General features: G+C 43.6%; 1 protein-coding gene across 1 annotated transcript in view; it reads right to left on the bottom strand.

Annotated features, from left to right (window-relative positions):
• Nucleotides 1-929: 929 nt before the first annotated feature.
• med13a (mediator complex subunit 13a) overlaps nucleotides 930-22,654 on the bottom strand; it is a 109,705-nt gene continuing 87,980 nt past the window's right edge. Inside the window, exons 16-31 of the mRNA XM_049592773.1 lie at nucleotides 21,830-22,026; nucleotides 16,610-17,532; nucleotides 16,152-16,319; nucleotides 15,117-15,340; nucleotides 14,783-14,972; nucleotides 14,090-14,519; nucleotides 12,164-12,395; nucleotides 9,951-10,142; nucleotides 8,892-9,115; nucleotides 7,133-7,275; nucleotides 6,879-7,037; nucleotides 5,135-5,323; nucleotides 3,808-3,950; nucleotides 3,555-3,719; nucleotides 2,319-2,419; nucleotides 930-2,039 (exon numbers count right to left, since the gene is read on the bottom strand). Of these exons, the coding sequence (XP_049448730.1) occupies nucleotides 1,907-2,039; nucleotides 2,319-2,419; nucleotides 3,555-3,719; nucleotides 3,808-3,950; nucleotides 5,135-5,323; nucleotides 6,879-7,037; nucleotides 7,133-7,275; nucleotides 8,892-9,115; nucleotides 9,951-10,142; nucleotides 12,164-12,395; nucleotides 14,090-14,519; nucleotides 14,783-14,972; nucleotides 15,117-15,340; nucleotides 16,152-16,319; nucleotides 16,610-17,532; nucleotides 21,830-22,026 (3,813 nt within the window). The 3' untranslated portion in view covers nucleotides 930-1,906. The remainder of the gene's footprint in view (nucleotides 2,040-2,318; nucleotides 2,420-3,554; nucleotides 3,720-3,807; nucleotides 3,951-5,134; nucleotides 5,324-6,878; nucleotides 7,038-7,132; nucleotides 7,276-8,891; nucleotides 9,116-9,950; nucleotides 10,143-12,163; nucleotides 12,396-14,089; nucleotides 14,520-14,782; nucleotides 14,973-15,116; nucleotides 15,341-16,151; nucleotides 16,320-16,609; nucleotides 17,533-21,829; nucleotides 22,027-22,654) is intronic.

The following is a 22,654-nucleotide window of genomic DNA, read 5'->3' as shown; positions in this document are numbered from 1 at the left end:
GTGTAAATTCCACTACATTTTCAAGGGCACACTGACAGCAGTTGCTGAAGGAAAACAGAGCAGGACCTCTGTGTATTCAAAGGCTGCTGACAGCGAGGGAAAAAAAATGCAGCAAATTCTCAAAAGAACGAATTGCCAGCTGCTACTACACGACCTCGGGGCAATTCAGCAATTTACAAGTAAGATATCTGACTCGATTATTATTTTATGCAGGGTTATTCCAATCCCTTGCCCCACTTGTGAATATAGTGAGTGTGGTAACAAGCTTGCAGACCTACTGTACAGTAGAAGCAGGCACTTACTGCAAACAACCATGATTTCCCAAAAAGAAAACATGGCACTGGACTGAAAATAAATTTTCAGGGTTTTATTAAATACTGAATGTATTTTCTACACTCAAAAGAAAGACCACATACATTTTGCTGGTCAAATCTTTCAAGCCAACAAAAGCTGGCCAATATGCAAGGTTAAGAGCAACACCAGTGGATTTTCCAAGAGTCAAAGTACAATTTTTCCTCTGAACAGGAGAAATCCAGACAGTTAACACTGCATATCCAACGAGCAGCCATCCACAGCTGGTTATAGTTTATTTACACCACACATTTACTTTCACACTGAAGTAAAATGGGTCTAAATGTATCCATAACCAATCGGAAGTGGTGCCAAAAGAGACCTCAGCCAATCAGAGTAAAGGAGAGGTACAGTAAACTAAAGGGATGTGCTGAAAAGGACACAGCATGTCTGCTGTCACATTCTAGCTCTCGTTTTCTCTCGCTTTCGCCCTCCTAAAAAGAAAAGGTCAAACCTGAGGGTCAGCTACCTCCAAGAAATGCCAATAGTTCTCCTTCCGCTCCGCTATTGGTGTCCTTGTCCAATTGCACATCTCAGTCCCCCTCCCCAAAGCAACAATAAACACAAGCACAGGAAAATAAGTTGACGCACTTTATTCCTAAAACAGAAGCCACACCACCAACTGCTGGCATGGCCTTCATATATAATTATTTATATATATTGCCGTTTGGTTTTTGTGTCTAAATGTGTGGTATAAAATACTATATACAACAATGTACCTCTTTATTTGAACACAGTGAAGTTCATTGCTGTACAAGTCCTCTGTAGCTACAGCTTTGCTGTAAGTCCTTCATGCTCAAAGGCATGGAACATAATTCTCCACTCTAATTCTTCTGTACATTGTGACAATACAAATATTCTGTCTCCATTACAAAAAATAATACTCTAAAAGCAACCTACTGGGACTTTATTTAATTTTTATGGGATTTTTTTTTCCTGGTTGTTTTTTTAATTAAGACGATTACATATATCTTAGACCAATTGCTTTAAAGCAGGAAGGTGATATAAACCTTCTCCATTTTTTTTTATATATAAAAGAGGTTAAGAAATAAGACAAATTATACATTTAAAAACTTACAATAAATAAGATAGATGCAGGCATTTCATTTGGATACTATTTCATCCAAAGGAATAAAAAGGAATTTCAGGTCTTAAAACCGAAGATCCATTCTTGAGTTTTTATCCTTGATCAAATATGTCCCTTTTCTTCCGATAACTTTACAGATAGACTCGTCTCTCCGATACAGACTGGCCAGTGACTGTGCTGCCATGCTACATACCATGACAGCCAATCTGTCATTCTCTCACGTTCATTAATTGCGACTCATTTTCTGGTTCCCCCCTCATCTTTATTCCCTTGTCTCTATGTGCATGTCTTTGAATCACAGGGACAGCAGCTGTCTCATCCCGTCTCGGTGCAGGGTCCAGCTCCGTGCGCTGGTCTGGTTCTTGCAGTTTTCTTCAGTCTTGATGAAAGCCCCTTTGGAGTCGTCGCTTTCCTCTTCTTTGAAATGTTTCCCCCCATATTTAACCCACCCCCGTAACAGGCTGTTGGCTACAACATGTTCATGATGAAGTTGTACATCTGGTTGAGCACCACAAAGTGAATGGGTAGACATGATCGTCGGTCCTGTGTAGCCGGGTCACACGTCAGCCAGGAGAGGGCGTTGTACTGCTCCAGCACAAATCTGTTCAGGCATGCAACAAGAAATACATTTAGTCTTTAATGTGGAGTTAGTTATAGGTTATAGACTTTAAAAAATAATTAATAAAATAAGCCTTTTTTCATGCATGAGAATCTCAGCACACATATAATGCATTTTAAGCTTAAAAACTATTCAAATATATGTTAAGGTCTTGTATATCAACATCATGAGCATCCAAAAAATAAATCTGCAACACAAAAATCCCCACAAACACACGATCAGTGGGGTGGTAATAGTATTTTGTGCTCTGGTGTTGTTTACCTGAGTACATCTGAGGTCTGATTGGAGTCGAGGGGGTGGGAGTGTTTGCTGTGCAGTAGTTCATCTGATTGCACTGAAGACACATGGAGGTGCAAAGAGGCCTGAGAGAGAGAAAGAGGTGGTGTCACTGGCTTTGTAATGAAGTTATTAACCTTTTATTACATCTCATCTAAATAATGATAGCTCTTTTCACAGAGTACTGAGAGCAGCAGTGAGGGTGTAGCTAATTCTAGATAGAAGGGATATCAGTGCAAATGGTGGCTTCTTGGAGTCTCGCTGTCACAGAGAGTCCAGGAAGTTGCTGCGCAGCGGCTAAGAAATATTTATTACAAATTAATCTTTGGTCTGAACTGGGCTTTAAAAGTTCTCTGATTAGGATTTTGGGGGATCTATCGGTCTATACCAATAATCAGTCACCGATAACGGGGTCTATTTAAAGCGCTCTATTTATTGTGTAGCATTATTTCCTATTTTAACTATTCTTAACATCATTGTATATTAAGTATTAAAATTAAGAGATGACAATGTATCGTGAATTGCCAACTGCTTATTTTTTGGCAGACAACATGTGCAACATATTCACCTCCCTTTTAGAGACATGACTTAAACCACAGCATCCTACACTTGCTTACAGGGAGCAGCTTAGAGTTTAACAGATGTAGCTCTCTTGTGGAATAAAATATAGAAATATTTATGAGATAAAAATGACAGTAGTTGTCTGAAGCCTTTGTCTTCCACAACAAACAGCGGCTGGCGATAAAGGCACTAGGGTTCAATTATTCTGGCTGGTGTTTCTTTTGGTTTCATGTTGTCCTTGCTGTAGGGTTGCTCTCGTTGCAATGTCTCTGTTATCGACAGCTGAGAGAGGGACAACTGAGTTGCCAAACAGTTCCGCTCTCTCTCTCTTAGTGCTAAATAGCTTTGAAAACTACTTTACTGTTTGCCCCTGTTTATTGTCTTTATGCTGTGGTACGCTTAACAGGTGCTGTAGCTTCATATTTAATGGACAGACAAGTGGTATTAATCGTATCATCTAACTCTTGACAAGAAAGCATTTCCAAAGATGTTGAACTATTTGATTAAAGGAATGTAATTACCAGGAATATCCCTTTAGTTTGTTTTATTATTGTATTGTTCTCCTGATGCCCTGTGACTGACCATAATTGTTCCCAATAAAACAACATGCACTAAAAGATGCCTTTTAAATCAACACGAGAGAGCGGCAGAGCCTGGTACCTTGAGGAAGAGTGGACACTGGTTCTGAGCCTGCGGACAGGCTGACCAGAACCAGTCAGGTAGTGGGCCGGCTTTCGCCGTGGAGACAAAGTAGCCAAGTGCCAGGGGCTGCTGCAGGAGGTTAGGAACCTCTTCATGAGACTCCATACGGTCCGTACTCTGACCCTGCAAGGTAGAAACTCGAGGTTAGCTTTGTTTCCAAGTGACAGACTGCATAACACCATGACCTGTGTGCATGTACATGTTGACTCACCTTACTGCCGTCACCTCCGTGGTGGTAATGAGAGCCAGGGGAGTGAACTGGTGAAGTGGTAGGTGAGATGTTGATGATGTCTGGGTCCACCAATTCGTTCTCCTGGTCCAGCAGGTCAAAGATCCCGATAGCATCGGACCCATCTGAGGAGAACAGGAGAATAATTCAATTCAATTCAATTCATTCATTCATTCATTTTTTTGCCACTCAGTGTGCAATGAGCGCGCTGCTGGGGATGTTTTGACAAATTTTGCAGCATAGTGACATTACAGCTCAAAGCAACTTAATACAATACAGTCTGTGGCTTTTGTTTGATATCTAGTATCGGCAAGAAATAATGAACGTCCCACTGAACCCTGATCAAACTTTCACACTCTGCACAGAAAAAGGAACAAACAGTAGAGCTGATTTGTTGAGTAGTGTGGACGCAGAAATCAGATCTAGGCCACGTTCATATGCAGTCCTAAAACTGATACGTATCCGATCCCGTGCGACCACTGTGTGAACGGTCATATTAGAGTTAATGTGTGTTTCATTATGCTTCAATGCACAGGCGCAGAACAGTCACCACACAGTGTCGGAGCGGTCCACTGAAACTTAAGGAGACTGCCGTAACCGAACCACTGCTGCGGTAGGCTGCCCCAGTCGCCAGCCAATAGAGCCTGACTCCTAGACTCTTTCTGACAGCAACAGCTTGACTAAATTTTGAGTGGCACCTTCAAAGCTTCCTGAAGTGTCTTTGCCACCAGGCAACCATTTTAAACTTTTGTAGCAACAATAGAGGCTAAAAAATTGTAGTGAAACATGTTATACCTATCAGAATCAGAACTGAGCATTAAGTCCTGTAATATGAATGTAGCCTAAAATGCTCCTCCTGATCTTTCTGTTATTAGGCAAAAATATGTATTTTGGGGGCAATAACTTGCACTGTAAATTTCAGAAAATATAACTTGGACATTGGCTTCAGCCTTTAATGCCATTATGTGGTTAATCTAGCTATTTACTGAGTATGGAATGTGAGTGACCGTACTTAAAATCTCTGCCAATAAACATATTTGCACAAAGGACGCTGGAGAGTGCTGCAGATGCACTAAGTACGTAAGCACACACTGCTACAAAACAGACTCTTAATAGACTGGGAAAGTAAACAGGAAGGATTTGGTAACAAACAGCGCAGATTAAAGGGGAAACTCAGTAATTGCTGCATTTCCCCTTTAACATCTGTGACTTCGTTTAGAGTCCAGCAAATAAGACGAGCCGCACTGAATTAAAAACACAAGAGAATCACAGGGAGTGACTGCAAGACAGATGAAGGAGCAGTGCTGACCAGTGGTGGCGTTCAGGATGTCGATGTTGGGGTCGATGTTGGTGTAATTGGAGCTGGCCACTTGGACGAAGGCGGATGTGGGGAAGACCAGGATGTGGGTGCAGGAGGTGTCTTGTGGGGTGCTCAGCTGGGACGTCTGCATGTTCAAGGTGGTGCTGCGGCCAAACACTGAGCCTGTCGACACAGAGTCTGGAAGGAGAGGGCAACAGGTCAATAACCAGTGCGGCTAAGAATGAAAATGAAACAAAGTGGGAATCCTTGTCATAATCTTTGTTTCTAGTATGGATGGAATCTTTTAACTTGTCTGGGCTGAGCTTATTCTTCATGTTTGATCCCAGGACATCATATAACTCACAAAGAAATATACTCAAACTCTCAACAACACTGACAACATTTTGGAAAGGATCCCTACAGAGACAGACCTTTTTATTAAAGAGTAAGATGGATCCTTTCTGTTTAACCAGAAACAGCCCCAAAATCATCACTGCAATTTCCACCAGACTTTATTTACATAAACAGTAATTTTGTCACTGTAAAACAAACTTCATTCAAAGTCGAGAGACACAAAATAAAACACACAAAAGCTCTCTTACTTAATTTTTCCACTGCTCCAACAATCACCAACTCTGGTTTGGTTGAAATAAACCCTAAAATCACCCAGTTAGATGTGAAAACATGCTGCCACTATACACACTAAAATTACTGTTTATTTAAATGGAATCTGGTGGGTTTGGCAACAGCAATTTTAGGGCTGTTTCTAGTTAAACAAAAAGGATCTTACTCTTTAACAAAAAGGTTGACCTCTGTTGGGATCTTTCCAAATGTTGTCAGACACTTGTAATAATAATCTGAGCTTGTCAGTGGCAAAAACAAGCATGTTTATAGGATGCAAGTTGAGGGTTCATTTGCCTTGAGCAGTTACATTGCAACATGTTTCGCTGCTGCAATCTGCAGCCCCCCCGCTTAATACCGCACCGGTTTCAGACATTGTTGTTCCCATTAATCGCTTACACAAAAACATGAGAAAATAGGATACAAGTAGTATCTTCAACTGAACACCAAGTAACAGCTTTGCAATTTTGATTAAAATAGAGTCCTTTTCATCTGTGGGATTAAAAGGAAATGAAATGACTGTTCAACTATTATTATGTCTTAATTATACAGTATTGGCTGCAATATCTTATTTCACAGTTGTAGGTTGTCACATATATTGTTCATAATTGTGAAATAAACTAGATTTAAAATGTCAAAGTAGTCGTTACATTTAACACTAACAATTCTCTTAAGTTTAAGTTTTATGTTCATGTGATGTAAACTTCCCCTAGTCGTAGTCATATGAGGCTAACACATCCTTGCTAATCTCTCTCAGCTCAAAGAGCTTTTTATGAAGGAGATGTCCTCAGCCCAGCATCGCTCAACACAATCCTGGTATGATGCACTGACAATCCCCCACTCGTTTCCCAAAATAAACCCATTGATCTGGCTCTCCATCACACCGCATTGAGATCAATGGGCATCTGAGAGGTAGTGCTTTATGAGCGAAAGGTACATGATCTTCCCTGCCATCAATCTGCTCTGGACAAGGAGGGGACACGCATTGTGATATGCTGCTGCCATCCATCACGCCCCACACTCACACAGACATGAACACACCACAGCGCTGCCTTTCTCGTGGAGTGCTGCGACTCAGACTGGAAGTGTACGTTACAACATTTATAATATTTGTCATGTGCACACATTGTACCTGGCATGATGATAAAGGATCCCTGGGGCTCCATGGCAACCAAGCACACGCTGAGGATGCTGGGAGTATCGGAGGCGGAGATGCCACACATTCGACACATTTCCTTGAGACGGCGACTCAACGACTGGAGGTTTCTCCTGCTCAGCAGAATACTCCAGTCTGGAACATCGAGAGAGGAGGGGACGAATGAACATGTGACACACTGGTATGAGAAACACATGAATGCCTTGAATGCTCTAGATTCTAGGTCTTACCTTTTAACTCTCCGTGTCCTATCCTGCCCAGTCGGCCAATCACCACCCTCCAGGGGACTGATGTCATCTGCACCAGTCCCAAGCACCAATCCCACAGCTTCTGCAGGCCGAGCCGTCGCACAGAGCCCTTTTTCCTCCGTGCCCTGCAGAACACGCATCAACTCACATGTCAAAACCACTTTTCAGAGTATTCAGAACAAACGTCAAATGAAGAGCAAGGCAGAACTCAAGCGTGCACACGGTGTGCTTGGCTGTTAGTCGACAGAGCTGGCTTTAACATTTTGTGAGTAGGCAGGTGAAGGTGAACATCTGGAATGTGTGGGCCTGCGTAGACTGTCCTTGACTGACAGCTGTGTGCCTTCCCTCTCAAGCCTAATTTACACTTACACAAAAGAGTCATTTGACAGCGCGTGCGACCTGATTGATTAAAAAATCACAGCTTTGATATCAAGCAGACACGATTTAAGCGTTGGTGACAGCTGCTGTGCACCTTTTGTAAGGTCGTGGGCATTTGTTGTGCAGCTGTGATTGAATGTGGGATATTTACAGAGAAAAATCAACCAGCTGAGAATATGGAGGATGATGACAAGTCGCTTTAAAACATGTGCAACACTGGTGTGGGTGCTGCAGTGTTCGGACAAATATGATGGACCAGATTGTTAGAATTACTTTAATAACTGCACTATAAATAAAAAAACACTGCGTGACACTTTGTTCCATGCCAATTATAAATATTTTTTTTCCCCAGTTGTGTCACACATGTTAGTGAAACAGTTCAAACATTTTTAAAGTGGGGTTGTATGCTGTACTTATTCATTGTAGGGCTGCACTGGTTACCTGTCACTCAGAAAACTGGTTTCAAAATCTTGCTGCTTGTGTATAAATCACTCTGTGGCTCCACGACCAAATACAAAATTACAATATATATATATATATATATATATATATATCTGACATGCTTGTGACATATGAACCTTCTAGGACCCTGAGAACATCTGGGGCTGGCCTACTGACCATCCCAAGAGTCAGATCAAAACATGGTGAAGCAGTGTTTTGTTATCATGCAGCACAAACCTTGATCAACACTGAGATCACGATTATTCATTGGATTTAGGGACAAATATTTTTTCTTGCTCTTTCACATCTAAATAGGTAGAGCACTGCTTTCACTATCATTCCTGATAATGTACAAATCTTTGCATCAAAATAAGACTGGTCCTTATTCACAGAGCATCTCCGAGAGACAAGTCTCCGAGAAGTCCGTCTTTGGGACTTGGATGGATACGGTAACACGCTGTACAGCTTCGCTAACGCTGGACAAGGACAGCAATTCAGTGAGGTAACGTTAGCAACATTATTCGTCTTGGCCTTCATTCAATCATTGTACTGCAGTTTGGTGACTCTGAGGTGGTGGAACAAGTTCTTTGTGTTGCTTGGCGACAAAGACATGATACTCATGCAGTCACTCAAATCCAGAATTCTTCCAAATGACGGCTCAGTTAAAGTAGTGGCTGGCTGTTAGTTCAGTAAGCGCTTGAGAGTTTTCTATGAGCTATCTACTGAAAGTAACACACTGACTATGGGTCAGTACCTCGTACAACCCCACTTCAAAAAGTCTAAACTATTGCTTTAAGCAAAGACAGTTTAATAACCTCAGGACCAGTGTGAGGGTCCTGTGGCGTTAAGTGATTCCTACTGAAGGTAATAAAAAGTGTGAAGCTCGTAGGTTTTAATGAAGTGCACACTGTGGTGGTCCTACCTGTTGGGCACATCGATGTTGATGATGCAGGTCTCTAGGAGTTCCCCGTACAGGTCAGTGCATGTAGCCAGGAGCCAGCGTTGGTCGTGGGACAGACAGTACCCTACAAACAGCACGTTGTATTTCTGCGACGCCTCCCCAAATGTCTCCCCAAGCTCCGTCTGCTTGTCCTTCGTCGGTGCTAGGATGAATGGAGGCGTGTACAGACGTAGACACTCCGGCCTCTGCAGAATGGGAGGTGAAGATGTGAGGATAAGGGATTTAGGATAAATGTTCAGCCCTTCTACACACAAATGGATAAAAATTGGACATGCTGCAGATATGTACATTTTGTGCAAGCTTGATTGGCAGGATATCATCTCTTTCAATTCCAATTTCTGCTGAATGCATGTTCTGTGCATCTTTATATACAAAATTCCCCTCGTGCCACTCCAATTGTCCCATCCATACCCCAGTTCTCCCAGCAAGGCAGCTCAAGGTTTGCCAGTGTGTTAGAGGAAAAGGTAGCACTGGCTCAAAGGAAGGAAGTCCACTGAATGAGGTCCTGAACTAAAGTGCCCCTTTGTCTAAACCTGGAGTCGAGATCCCATTATGGAGGTCTCAGGGAGCTAGCCAAGCAGATAATGGAAAGAAAACTCTGGAGGAGCAGAGGGTTACAAGTTCCCCTGGTCCCGTTCCAGAAGAAAAAACTACAAGGATGGTTAGCACTAAAAACTCTATATCTCACTGCCTTCCTTCGTTTCAGTGGCAGAGTGAACACAGCCGGGGCAAAAGGCTGGGTCACATCGGGTCAGGTTCATGTTTAGAGGAAGAGCTGAAAGCAACCCAAACGCTGCTGCTGGGGCTACAGTGTCAGCCTCTGTTTGCTTGCCAATCGATCAGCGGACAACGCTAGCATGTTAACGCTAACACACGCAGCCGACAGGGTGCTGTTACTAATCACCTAGAGAGCTGAACTGCAACATTACGCTGGGGCGACACCTTTCTCAGCTTTACAGATGGATTATATCACAGCAATTAGAGCGCAGCTGATAAAACTTGGCGATGTGTTGCTTTTACCTCTGGGCTCTTCAGTGCGGTGTCAATAGCCAGGCCCGGACCGAAGCCGGTCAGTGACTTGACGTTGGTTGAGGTGGGCAGTGGCCGTCTGCACTGAGCGAAGACGGAGAAGGCAAGAGACTTGAGGTGCTGGGCGTAGATATGACGGTCCTCACCTCGTACTGGCTGAAGCAGGTACTGGCAGGGGACAATCTGAGGGACAAAGACAAGTTGTTGGACACAGACAACACACGTGTAACTCTTTCTGCACTCTCACCAACAATGTGAACAAAAGTCAGCATAAAAGAAACAGAAAATGTTTTTTAAAAGCTAATTGTTTAGCCAATTTTCACTTGTGTAACTAAAAATACATTAATAATTTGCATTAATGTACATTAAGTGACCAATATATAAAAACTCTGTCCACTGCAGTGCAATCCAATGTGGAAATAAGGGCTGCTTCCTAATGATGATTTGAATAACGAGTCGAGAAGTTCAGTGAGTTCAATTTCACCTCGTCATTGTTTTCAGTTGCGTCATCATACACAGAGTGATGCACATCATCAGCACAACAGGCTGTGAACTTTTACAAACTGACACCTGTCTTAGTATGACTCAAAACTACACAACTGTGACGGAAACAGAGAGGAGTGATGGAAACAGGGCGGAGAGTGACACAGAGCAGTGACTCTTTTTTGTTCTGTGTGGAAACATGATGTTTTCACATCGCAGATGAACGAAGGCATCTGAGTCTTACAGATAAATGCCACTGATAGGAAAAAGCACACTGCAAAAGCACATGACAAATGTGCTCCCCTCGAAAAGTGCAATACAAACAGGTGAGAAAATACAGCCCTAATATAAATCTGAAATTTCTAATTGTTTTTGACACTGGGGAAAATAAGTGCTGATTCTCTTCATGGTAAATTTTAGGGATGCACCGATAAAACTCTGGGACAGAACCAATATTTGACAAGCTTCAATAAAACCTTATTTAACATCAAAAATATATTTTTAAAAATGCTTCTAAAGCCTTTTCAATGTATATAGCGTGATTTAATCTAAAATCTATTTCATGTTGCTGTGAAAACATCAACAAGGTCCTCCTTCAAACAGCTGTATTTATTCAAGTTTCTTGCCAAAAATTAAATCTTACAGGATTAGATTTGAACACATTTTGATGTTTTAATTTACCTTTGGCCAGTACTCATTTTTACTCATCATAACATAACTAAATGCAGCCTGTGTGAGCTGTTGTGTTCCTGCTACTCACTGCCATCAGCTTACATTAACCCTTTGAAAGCTGAGTAAATACGCTAGATTTCTTTTAAAAACCTGGGAAGAGGACAATGAGCAACTAAAGAAGATATGATATGATATGAAAGAGTGCTAATAAATTATAATAATTCTGTAACATAATTTTAAAAATGATAATAATTAGAAAAGAAGTTTTCCCTAGCTGTTTTCTGCTCAGGGTTCAAAGGTTTAAATACTTGCAAAAGGCATCTGAAAGCGGCACAAGAAAAGTGATGTCGCTCCAGGTTTCAAAGGGTTAACTTGCTCTCCTCGAGTTTTGTTGTTTCCAATGTAGAGTGCTTCCTCTGTACGTCAATAGTGAGTTTACTGCATCCTTTCCTCCCAGCGACATCCCAGAGAAGATCCCTCTTCGTCCCAAACACATTTCCCCTTTTGTCTTGAGCCCTGCTTTATAGCCTGCGCAAAACTGATGTGTCTCAACTGGAAAACATCCGCCACTGCCATCTGTGAGTGCCATCTTATTTGCTAAATAGTCGTGTTGCATTACACTGTCATGTTTGTGCTGCTTGGTACATATAAGGTGGCCAAAATATGAGAAACACCTTCCAATAAAATGTAGTCAAACACAACAGCCTTTAAAACGTACCATAGAACTCTGTATACAAACATGTAGAGCAGTTTAAGTGAGGTGGTATTTAATGCTTTTGTACCGCATTGCATTGTTAAAGCATTTTTATTTTCAGGTCACTCAGGAGATACTGTTTTATTATGATAAAGAATAATCTACTGCCTCTGATGATGATGGATATGTCAGCAATGATGCCACTGAGCATAATCTGTTAAACATTAAGGAGTAATTGACATGCTGACATTGAATACAAAATGAATGTATTTTCACTCACGCACTTACCTTCATCATAATGAAATACAATATGGTCAGCAATAAAAATGTGGCTCTCCTGGGGTACTTTACTTACCTGTACAGAAATAGAATTGCGGATGTGCGGGGGCAGGAACTGAAGCATCTCGAGGTAGCAGCGTAGCAAACCCAGCGTCCACACACTGGAGTGGGCCGGCACTGGCCCGGGGCCACCGTCTGCCTCCTCGTAGCTGAAGGGGTCCACAATGTAAACAACGATGGCAGGTGGATACGTGATGGCGTGGGACTCCCCATCTGTGGGCACGCCTACCTTCTCTCGTTCCAAAGTGCTGTGGGAGACACAGGAAGATCACACAGTTCTCAGTTTTTTATCTCAGGTTCAGAATAGTCGAATCACACTGAAGACTCCTGAAACATATCTTGGAACCCGAATGTATCACTACACAAAGATGGATTAAAATAGCAGTGATCAAAACTATGCCCTCATACTGGCAATGAAGTGTCACTTAGCAACCTATTTGCTTAAATTCAAGGACAAGGATACACATTTACTTTACTATGGAATTTTTAGACTGTTATTGTGTCTACTACAATTTCACAGAAGGAATGAACTACTCAGTTATGTGCTTTACAGTGTTGGGATAACGTTTTGCTGTAATTCCACTACTTTTGGCGGTTACGAGACATGTGGCAAATTACTTTTCCATATAAATATTGCAATTACAGTTACAATAATTTAAATTGGGCTCATTATTCATTACTTTGTCTTGATCACAGCAGACAAATGCAGCCTATAAACCCTTTTACTCTGCCTCTTCACAGTGGGAATTCAACGCCTCGCTGTCCTGAATGGAAGGTACAATCACAAAATGGGGGGACCTAGTTGTTTTGCCTCTGAGCCCGGGGTGGAGGTTGTGACAGCGTTGAAATGACGTCTGTATAAACGGGTCAGTTGGCAGGATGGGATCACGAGCAGCATGGGTGTGATGTTTTGACATGTTACGCGTGTGATCCATCGCAGGAGATTTAAAAAGCAGTTGTTAGCAGTTAGCAGCTAACTCAAAGAAGAAGAGCAGTGCCTGAAAACAATGAGGTCAGGGAGCCCCTAACCCTCTGAGCAGAGGACGAGATCAGCCGCCTTATAACAGAGACGGTAAATGACTGTTATTGACATGTTATGCTATTGTTGTTGTTTAGAAAGCACTGCCAATGCCTATGTTATATGTTACACTAGAGACTGATGCTGTTGTGTTACATGTCACGCCCCTTAGGCCTCTTGATTCTGCGATGCCGGGATGCTACCTAAAATACCAAACTGGAGCAGCCTGATGCCGTCATCCTTTGGTTCTGTGTAAAAATGCAAAGGGGGCATGAAGAGGGGACTTTTAAGCGGCCCTATTGCGCGATCTCTGTAAAAACGGCTCATTCCCCGGATTTTCTCCGCTGTTTATGATCTAACGTCACCATTAGTGATGCACGAATCAGGTGAGCGGTGTTCATTCCCTGTGTCTTGTGTGTTTGTGTGTGTGTGTGTGTGTGTGTGTGTGTTTGAGAGTGACAGAGAGGAGAAGAGAAGGTGGACGATGGCAAACAATGTTCTGTACATTATTATTAACTGTTGTTATTCAAAGGACCAGCACATCACTAGAGCCCAACTGTTTGGCAGCACAATAAATGACGTGAATCAATCAAGCATTTATTCAATCAATCAGCATCAGACTGTCACGACGCACAATGGCCAGCAGTTCAGACAATTTGAAGTTGTTTTCCTGGAAATATGGACATTATTTCCCCTCCTCGAGGGAGTAATCAAATTACTTTTGAGAGAAGTAACTAGCAACTAACTCATTTCTAATTTTCAGAAACTTGCATAATAGCACTTCACATTGATTTCAAATACTAGTAACAGTAAATCAACACTTGTTGTGACTTGCTATCACTCGTGCAGAACGGATCAAATATATTCTTTTCAGAGTTTATGGTGTTGAGTTGTTCGTGTGTGGGCTTGTGTGTCCTGCAGTACCTTTCAGGAGGCTCAGTGGACCCCTGGGCCTGGCTGCTGGAGTTGTCCCCTGAGGTGCCAGTATTCTGGGTACCAGCCTGCTGTCCCAGCTGTCCACTCTGGGGGCCACCTCCCTGGCCCTGAGCACCCATGCTCCCAAAGGGGGGGAAAGAGCTGGGCTTGGCAGACGGCATCCCACTGCCAGGCTGGCCTGAGGATGTCACCAGACTGTTAGATGACGCAGAGCCATTCCCGGACCCACTGTTGTTGCTGCTGCTGTTGTTGTTGCTGCTGGGAACGGAGGAGCCTGCAGCGTTCGCTGAGCCCTGCTGGCCGACTGAGCTGGAGGTGGAGCTTGACAGTTGTGTGGATGATGTCTGGCTGGACAAGGGCAGGGGGCCGGGCTGTGTGAGGAGGGAGCTGTCGAATGGTTGTGATGCGAGGTATGGAGCTGAAGTGAGAAAGCACAGTGACTTTCGTCAATAACATCAATTACACTTTGAGAAAATGAGAAAAGATACTCAGCTTACTCCATTTCAACTTGACCTCCTCCTCCACTGATTTCAAGCTCTCTTTCAAACAGTCAAGGCTCTCTGGCTTGTCTTTTTATAACTACACCATGGTGGAAATTCAGCAACACAAAACTCACTGAGCTGAGCACTGAGCAACAGAAAAACCTGTATAATCGAAAATACAGCCGTAAATGACTCATACCGAGGTTGTGGCGGCACACTTGTGCATAGAGTTTGAGCTTAGTGAAGGCGTCACTGTTGCTGCTGGCAGCCTTGAGGAACCAGTCGCTAACTGGCTGATCCACAAGGTTCTTGGCTCCATTGCCGCCGACAAGGACAATGCCATCGGGGTAGCCTTTGGAAATGGGCCGGTGCTGGCCGAGTCGACATGACTGTGAGAAAGACCATGAGTTTGTCAACTGGTACTTAAATATGATTGTAACAACAGTTAGTTGCAGTTGCATTTGCAGTGCTTTAAGTGATCACAAATTTCACAAAGATCACAAAGTGTTTGCAGCCTTCTTCAGAGTCTCTACCTCGTAGACGGCAGTGAGGTCTCGGAAGAAGCTCTTGGCACCGCTGAGCAAGGCCTCGTTGTCAGGGCAAACCACCAGGTACCCAATGTCCCGCTGGGAGCCGAAGGGATCCAGCAACAGTTTCTCCCAGTAGGGCAGACCAAACGGAGACAGCACCACAAAGTCATACTCATAACCCACCAGGAAGGTGGGGATGGGCAGGGGCTCTGGGGACTCGTCTGTGCCTGTGAGGGGGTGAGGTGGAAGGAGGGAGAGAAAAAGGGGGAAACAAAGTGTGGAAGGAGACAGAAAGAAAGAACAGTGAGTGGTGTTTACAGGTAAAGTGTCAGCCCCCCCCCACCCCCCACCCCCACTCTTCTTTCTGCCTGAATGTGAGGTCGCCAAGCGATCTGACAGCTCCTCCCAACAGAGCTGACATCTGGACCACAGCAGAGGGACCACACTGCCTACTGACCTGACAACATTCAGTTTTTCTACCCCACAACACACACACACACACACACTCAGAATGTCACATACACCAACACTGAATGTATTACCACCCTCAAAGTTTCTATAAGAATCTTGTTGTTGGCAGAACTGTCTGAGACCTTGTCTACGAGTTCACAGATATTTTTGAAAATGGATTTTTTCCTATACATTTTAGCCTCGCGTCCACATGCAAATAAAGTTTTGGCTCACTAAAACTGAGATTTTTGAAAATGTGTTCTAAGGTGCAGATTTTCAAAACTCCTGTACCTGTGAAGATTACAGAAGACAGCTAACACTGGCAAGCATTTTGAGTCACTTTGCATTCTAGTGTGGACGGATACATATTGTAAAACAAAGTGTGTAGATAGATTTGTTTTAAAACCTATAGGAAAATATGTGTTTTCAAAAATATCTGCATATGTGTATACAGGGCCTGAAACATCCACTGTTTATGTGGTGAAATACACTGATATGCTGATGTCTGATTAAACTGGATGGTAGTAAACCATCAGTCAGAGCTGTGTTTCGAGTAAATAAACTTCACAAGTTTGTCCCCAGCTTTACCGTAAGAGCCCCGTCCAGCCATCTTGTGGAACTGCTGCCAGGTGAGGGGACCCTGAACACCCCACGACCGTACCGTCCTCTTCTTCTGGATTGCGTCCTGGAGTACAGGCTGCAGGGACATCAGCACCCGCAGCACATCCTGAGAGCACAGCGCACTCACGTCCACAGCTAGAGAACGGACGAGAAAAGTGGACGATTTAAGATTAATCACAACATGAGAAACTCCCAAAAAAAAAAAAAAAAAAGAAAAGTCAGCGTGCATCTCAACAAATCTTTTAGGCCAAAATTTAGTTATAGTCAACTGTCCTAATGTGTGTTGAATGATTTGGATTAATCATTCTTTGCAGAGAGATGCTTTAAATGTATAAAAACAAGCTACACTGGCCTAAGAAAACATGGGAAGTGTCCAACTGAGCCAGTGTTGGCATGGATGAAAATGTAGCTGACATATTTCTCACCGTTTTGTTTGGCCCAGTGGTGCAGGCAGGTGCTTTTGACCAGCGCCTCGTCCACCTTGCCACCCGACATGTTGTCCATGAATTGCCTGCCGTGCTCCAGGGCCATGTAGCAGTCGCTGTGGTAGTCCCTCTCCTCCACCCTCACACAGGGCGGCACAGGGGCCCCACTTGGCCCCCGTGTCACTATGTCATGCTCGAGGATTGAAATGGGTGAAAAAGGGTTGGTACACTGGTCCTGTAGGAGGAGAATCAGCTCGTCTGGGACACGGTCGCCCCTCCCTACTCCAGTTCTTTCTAGCGAGGAGAGCCGTAGTTCCTCAAAGCGCTTTTCTGCCTCTCTGCTGACGTCGGATCCGCGGCCGATGATATCCAGCTCGTCCTCCAGGAAGAGGCCCGAGCCGTTGCCGTATCGCCGATTGACCACGGCGCTGAAGCCGCAGCTGCAGGGTTCCTGAGCCTCGCCGATGGGGTCGCTCAGGTACACGCCCACATCGGCTCCTTTTATGTTCATGTTACATACGCAGATGCAGCAGCTGTCGAAGTTGCAGTCCTTGAAGAGGTTCATGACTGACTCGGAGAGGATGAGGGTGACGTAGAGGCTGTGTGCCTCAGGGATGGAGGGTACGGTGGCCGGCTCGACCGAGTTCAGCGGTCGGCAGGTGGAAGGGGTGGACGCTGGCGAATACAGGTCGGAGTTCTCGTACTTGAGGGAGCCCTGGACACTGGAGGGGCCTCGAGGTGTGCGTGGGGTGCGTGGCGTACGTGGGGTGGGGGCAGAGAAACGCGGGGTGGCAGGTGAAGGCAGGATGCCAGCGCCACTGTTACTTGGTGGAGCGCTGTTAGACATGAAAGGCGTGTGGGTCTGAGGGGTGTAGGTCTGGCTGTAGTCTTGGTCCATGGTGCTGCCCACACTGGGGATGTTACTGAGGGGAGAAAGACAAAAAGACAGGAATTAGGAAGAGGGTTAATTAATGCTCTAAAGTTAGGCTCAATTTTGGCGAGGGAAAAACTGGCACAGCCATTTTCACAGGGGTCCCTTTAACTCTCACCTTGAAATATCTGAATAAAAATGGATGGGTACCAACGGGTCTCTCCTTTACAGTAATGCCCACCTTATGAAATGTCACCTCGGTGATAACTTTGGGAGCATAGTCTAGTGTGCGGAGGGAATTTTGACCATCTTTATCAGTTCTCAACGTGCTTAAATTTAGCACCACATCTGTGTAACAAATGGTTTCAACCTAAAATATCGGGGCAACAATTTATGAGACATAATTGAGCATAAGAATGCCCATCATATATTTCCATCACAGTGCTCTCAGCCAATAGACTCTAATCTTTAAAGTGAGAATAGGTCTCTAACCATATTTCAATGTTTATTACAGGTTTACCACCAGAAAAACTTGCTGCATCCCAAATTAATCCTCAGGTGCCCTGCTTTTAGATGACACACTCCACTTCTATGTGGCATACACTGCTGACCTCTTATCTGCCCCTTAAGATCCCCTGTGCCCATCCTAAAAAAGATGAAAACTGGCCCATGGTTGGGAGGGTGGCATAGAAGAGGTTAAGAGGATCCTGTCATAACCAAAGCTATATGGAGAATTCGAAATGATCCTCATTGGACAATCAATTAGAGTAAGTCTTCTAACCACAGTTTCCAATGTAAACACTATTAATTTCCCATCACAGTGTTACAAAACAGAGGAAAATCTCATTAAAATCTTGCCTCAATTAGATGTACTGTGCATCTAATTTGTGGCATGAAAATGGAAGCACTACTACACAGAACACACTTGTTTTCCCTGGTCTATTTTTTTAGACCAGAACAGCAATGTTCAGTACATTGCTTCAAACCACAAATACCTTTATCCAACTGTCTCACAGCATTTGCGAAGATAGTTTGAGTAATAAGGCAGTAGGGCACAACAACGTTCACTACAAAAGGAATGCAGAGTGAGCTTAGACTGCACACGTGTTTACACATGAGGGAACAAGAATGCAGGAGAGACAGAATGAGAAACGGGTAGCGAAAAGAAGCAGAGGGAGAGAGAAAGACATTCAATAAACATTTCAACGAGTGTCCCTCTGAGGTAAGGTTTATTTTTGGGCTGGCAAGCAACAGTGAGGAAGCGGGGAGAGAAGGAGAGGGAGAGTGTGTGTGTGTGAGAGTGCAGGAGAGGGAGAGGGTGAGCACATCATGTCCCTAGCTGCATGTGAGGAACAACTCCTGGCACAGACCCATTAGAAGAAGGAAGTCCCAGCACAGCTCTCTCCTGCAGCCAGGGCACGTTCGACATCGGCTGCAGATGCGAAGGCAGCACCAGCACATTATAAGATCTTTACCAATGACTTTCTGGATTCTCGCCAGGCTTCGCAAGTGCAGACACCTCTTCCTGCTGCACAATCCTTCATAACTAGACTCAGCACTCTTATAACACTCTCTAGAAAAAGACAAAATAATGAACCCTACTCTTATTCAAAGCACTTGAAATTTGACCACCTTCAGATGGCACACATGCACATATGTTTTGGAAATGTGTAAAGCTACAGAAACTTTGGGGGGAAGTGACAAATGAAGTGGTTGCCTTGACCTCTTCACTGTCTTCCTGCAGCCAAAGTGGACGATGCAAGGAACTGCCATAACGCTTAACTGATTGGGATACTCTTGCACATAGCAAGAAGGAGTACTCTCAAATTTTGGACGCCATAGCAGGAGATATGATGAACTCACTGTCTTTGGTTTAGCTTTCCTCACTGTTCAATGATCCAGGGTGCTTTGGTTGGTTTTAGAGTCGACTCATTTGCAGGATTTATGGAGAGCTGCAAGATGACGCTATGAACTGATTGTCTTGACTGTCGTGTTTAAAAAAAAAAAAAAAAAAGAGAAAACAAAAATCCCCAAATAAACAGGCCTTTTAAAAAAACAAACTTCAAATCAATGGAGTATTAAACAACTTCAAACAATAAAAAAGTAAGATTAACCAAAAACACAATGGTTAAGGACTGTAACCCTGTGGCGTCTTCCACACTCAACACTTGCTTGAGCACATCTGCCTTTAATGAAAGGTTCCCGAGATGCCAGGTAAGGTTGCACATTAAAAGGGACTCAAAAAATAATAGGACACTAGGACTTGCTAGACATGGCTCTAAAAATAACAATCAGACAAATGTATAACCTTAAAACTGCAATTAGCACTGCTACAAAAAATATTGGAATTCTTGTAAAAGACAGACAACATTTCCAGCTCAGCCTTTACCTGCTGGACAAAGTGATGTTGACAGGTTACTTGTTTATAATGGTGAGCAACAAGTCTCGCCTTATCCGATCAGGGATGCTCCTAGCGACTGATTTCCCTGAGTAAGACACTGCCAGCTAGAGGAAAAACAGTTCAATTATAGGCCAGTTCCTAATGTGTCCATGGGAAGGTTGAGGCAGAGAGAGAGCATCCATGGGGTAAAGACCATAAGTGGCCAGGGAAGGTCCAGTGAAGACTGTGTGTCCTGGTAGATCGAAGCACAATGTACAGTCCAATTCAAAGAAGTAGTCCAATGAGGTTAGTCAGCTTGACTCCGTACCCTTTTGATATGTTCAATAAAAGGTCCCCAGATTTGAGAAAACTTGATGAGGGCGTTACACAGAGAGTGCAAAATTTCTACAGGATGTAGACAAGAAACCGTGTAAGTGACCCATTTTGTAAAGCAAGGAGGGGAAGCTGATTTTGATTCTCGCAAAATAACCCTTTTTGCTATGACTATACCAAACATAAAGCTCGCTATAATGCAGGGGGAAGTGTCAAAGAGTAATCAGAACAGCCCAGTATCACAGTGAGAGAATCAGGGATCCCCTGTGCCCCCAAAAGCAACTCTCTTGTTCAGCCTAGCAAGAAGACATCCAGCCAAAGCAAGTGTGCGTATTTTCTGGAATGAACATATGCGTACAGCTGCCGACTTGTTACGGTGTTTGTGGTTCCATCCACTGAGTCTAGGAGCGCATGTTTGTGCCAAAGAGAGTCATTGATGATCAGAGCCGATGGTTAGTCTCGCATGTCAGTCCAAACCCTTTTTCCTCTTAATATCTTAAATAATAAGTTTACCAACTAGTAATTCTGGTTTTGACTAGCGAAGGCAGCAACGTTAATCTCTAGTCACACACATGCCCAATTACAAGCAAACCTCAGTAAGGAAATGCCCGTTAGTTCACAGGGTTTGTGTTGTTTGTTTAGAATTGAATGTTTTATAGTGCATGTTGTGCAATAAAACGCAGCCATACACACAAAGTGAGGTTGACAATGTTAAAAAGCAGAAATAAGAAATGCATCATGGTGAAAGTTTCTGCTCAGAGTGGCGAGATTAGATATAGATCAGTGAGCCACTCTGACAGATTTTATGTTCCTGGGTCAATGAAACATGCAGGTATAATACATTTAAGTCTGTACAAATGTAATAAGGCTCTACTCTACTACCCTGATTCCAGAAAAGCACAAAATCAATACAACAAAACAAGGTTTGTTTTGGGATTTTTCTGATAAACATACTGATAAGAATTCCCCACGTGTGTGAATGGAAAGCAGCAGAGGTGTAGCTGTGTGCAGCTGAGAGGAACAGTGACAGATATACTACAGACTCCAAGCTGCTATGAGCAGCGAGGTGGCATGGAGCCGCTGTGGGGGCCCATCTCACCACTCCAGTGATAATCCTCATCTTCAACCAAGACGGCATTTTACACTCATTTCCCTGCTCCGCCTGAGGCAGCCATGCATGGGAAATTGAGCAGCCTGCTAAGGGGATGTCCAGGGAGAGACCAGAGGGTGTGTGGACAGAAAGGGAGCACAGTATATGCTTCCATGCACAAAAAAACAAGCAAACCAGCCAGCACAGTCTTGGCATTTCTTCTGCAAGTCTATATTAGGACGCCTCAGTAACCTTCTGCCCAGATCATCATGATAAAACAATAAGGAATCTTTGAAACAAGCTAGAATTAGACATAAATAATTCATGTAGCCATGTGTCAGCAAGGCGCAGAATTGATATCACTGTTAAACTGGAATATAAATGGATCATTCCACTAGTTGCATGGTACTGCCTACCCACAGTTGTGGTGTTACTCTCATATGAAAGATCTCAGGTGTGCGATTACAGCAACACTCAAAGACTTCTCTGAAGATGACAAACACCCACTCATTAAACAGCTCGTTGAAAAGAACGACAGCGGCATACCTGTCCTTGTTGAGGAAGGTCATGACAGGCACGGGGTTGAGCATCTCCCTGCCCATGGTCCAGCTCGGTCGGTAGATGCAGTCCTCTGGTACTTTGACAGGTGGGAGACACTGGCTGGGTAACGTCTTCAGAGGAGCAAACATGGAGCAGCCTACGAACGGCTGGCACAGTTCTGGCTTGTAGACGAATGAATAGTCCTACAAGATGGACAGGGAATGAGGCAGAAAATAATTATGACTTGCAGAGAAAATCAGCTTTTGTTTCCTGTCCTCTATGGAGGTAAGGGCACGGGGAGAAAAGAATGACCACTCAGAACAAAAGATAAATCGAGGCATGCCTGGCTGAGACTCTGCTGCCTTATATCCCCATAAAACCAACGTCTGTGGCAACGTCATCTCAGTAACTACAGAGCTGGTAGGGAGTTAGTGCGGTGCTCATGGGAACCTTAACTCGGCAGACACTAGAGGTATGACAGACTTAATCGTTGTCCGTCATGATGAAGAGGGTCTTAAAAATTCCTTCATAATGGCAGCTGTCAAGGTGGAATGTTTTGTTGCATGTAACTCAATGCATGAGTTGACGCCATGAATCAATCAACACATGTCAAATAGCAATCTGACAACTCTGACCGTTTAATCTGTTTTTACTGTCTTTCTTGCATGACATACGTTTAGTGATAATAGGATCTTCAAGCGCTTAAAAATTTGTTTATGAATTTAACTAAATCATGTGAACTGTGAATGATCTATTTCCTCACTTGTAGAAAAAAGTGGCGGAGCGTCGTTCTTGTGTGCTGTGGCAGCACTATACCTCGGTAAAAAAAAA

The sequence above is a fragment of the Epinephelus fuscoguttatus genome, linkage group LG12, assembly GCF_011397635.1.
Source record: "Epinephelus fuscoguttatus linkage group LG12, E.fuscoguttatus.final_Chr_v1".
In the NCBI taxonomy this organism is placed as follows: Eukaryota; Metazoa; Chordata; class Actinopteri; order Perciformes; family Serranidae; genus Epinephelus; species Epinephelus fuscoguttatus.
Note: the sequence above shows the minus strand (reverse complement) of the source record. Positions and strands in the feature narration are given on the sequence as shown.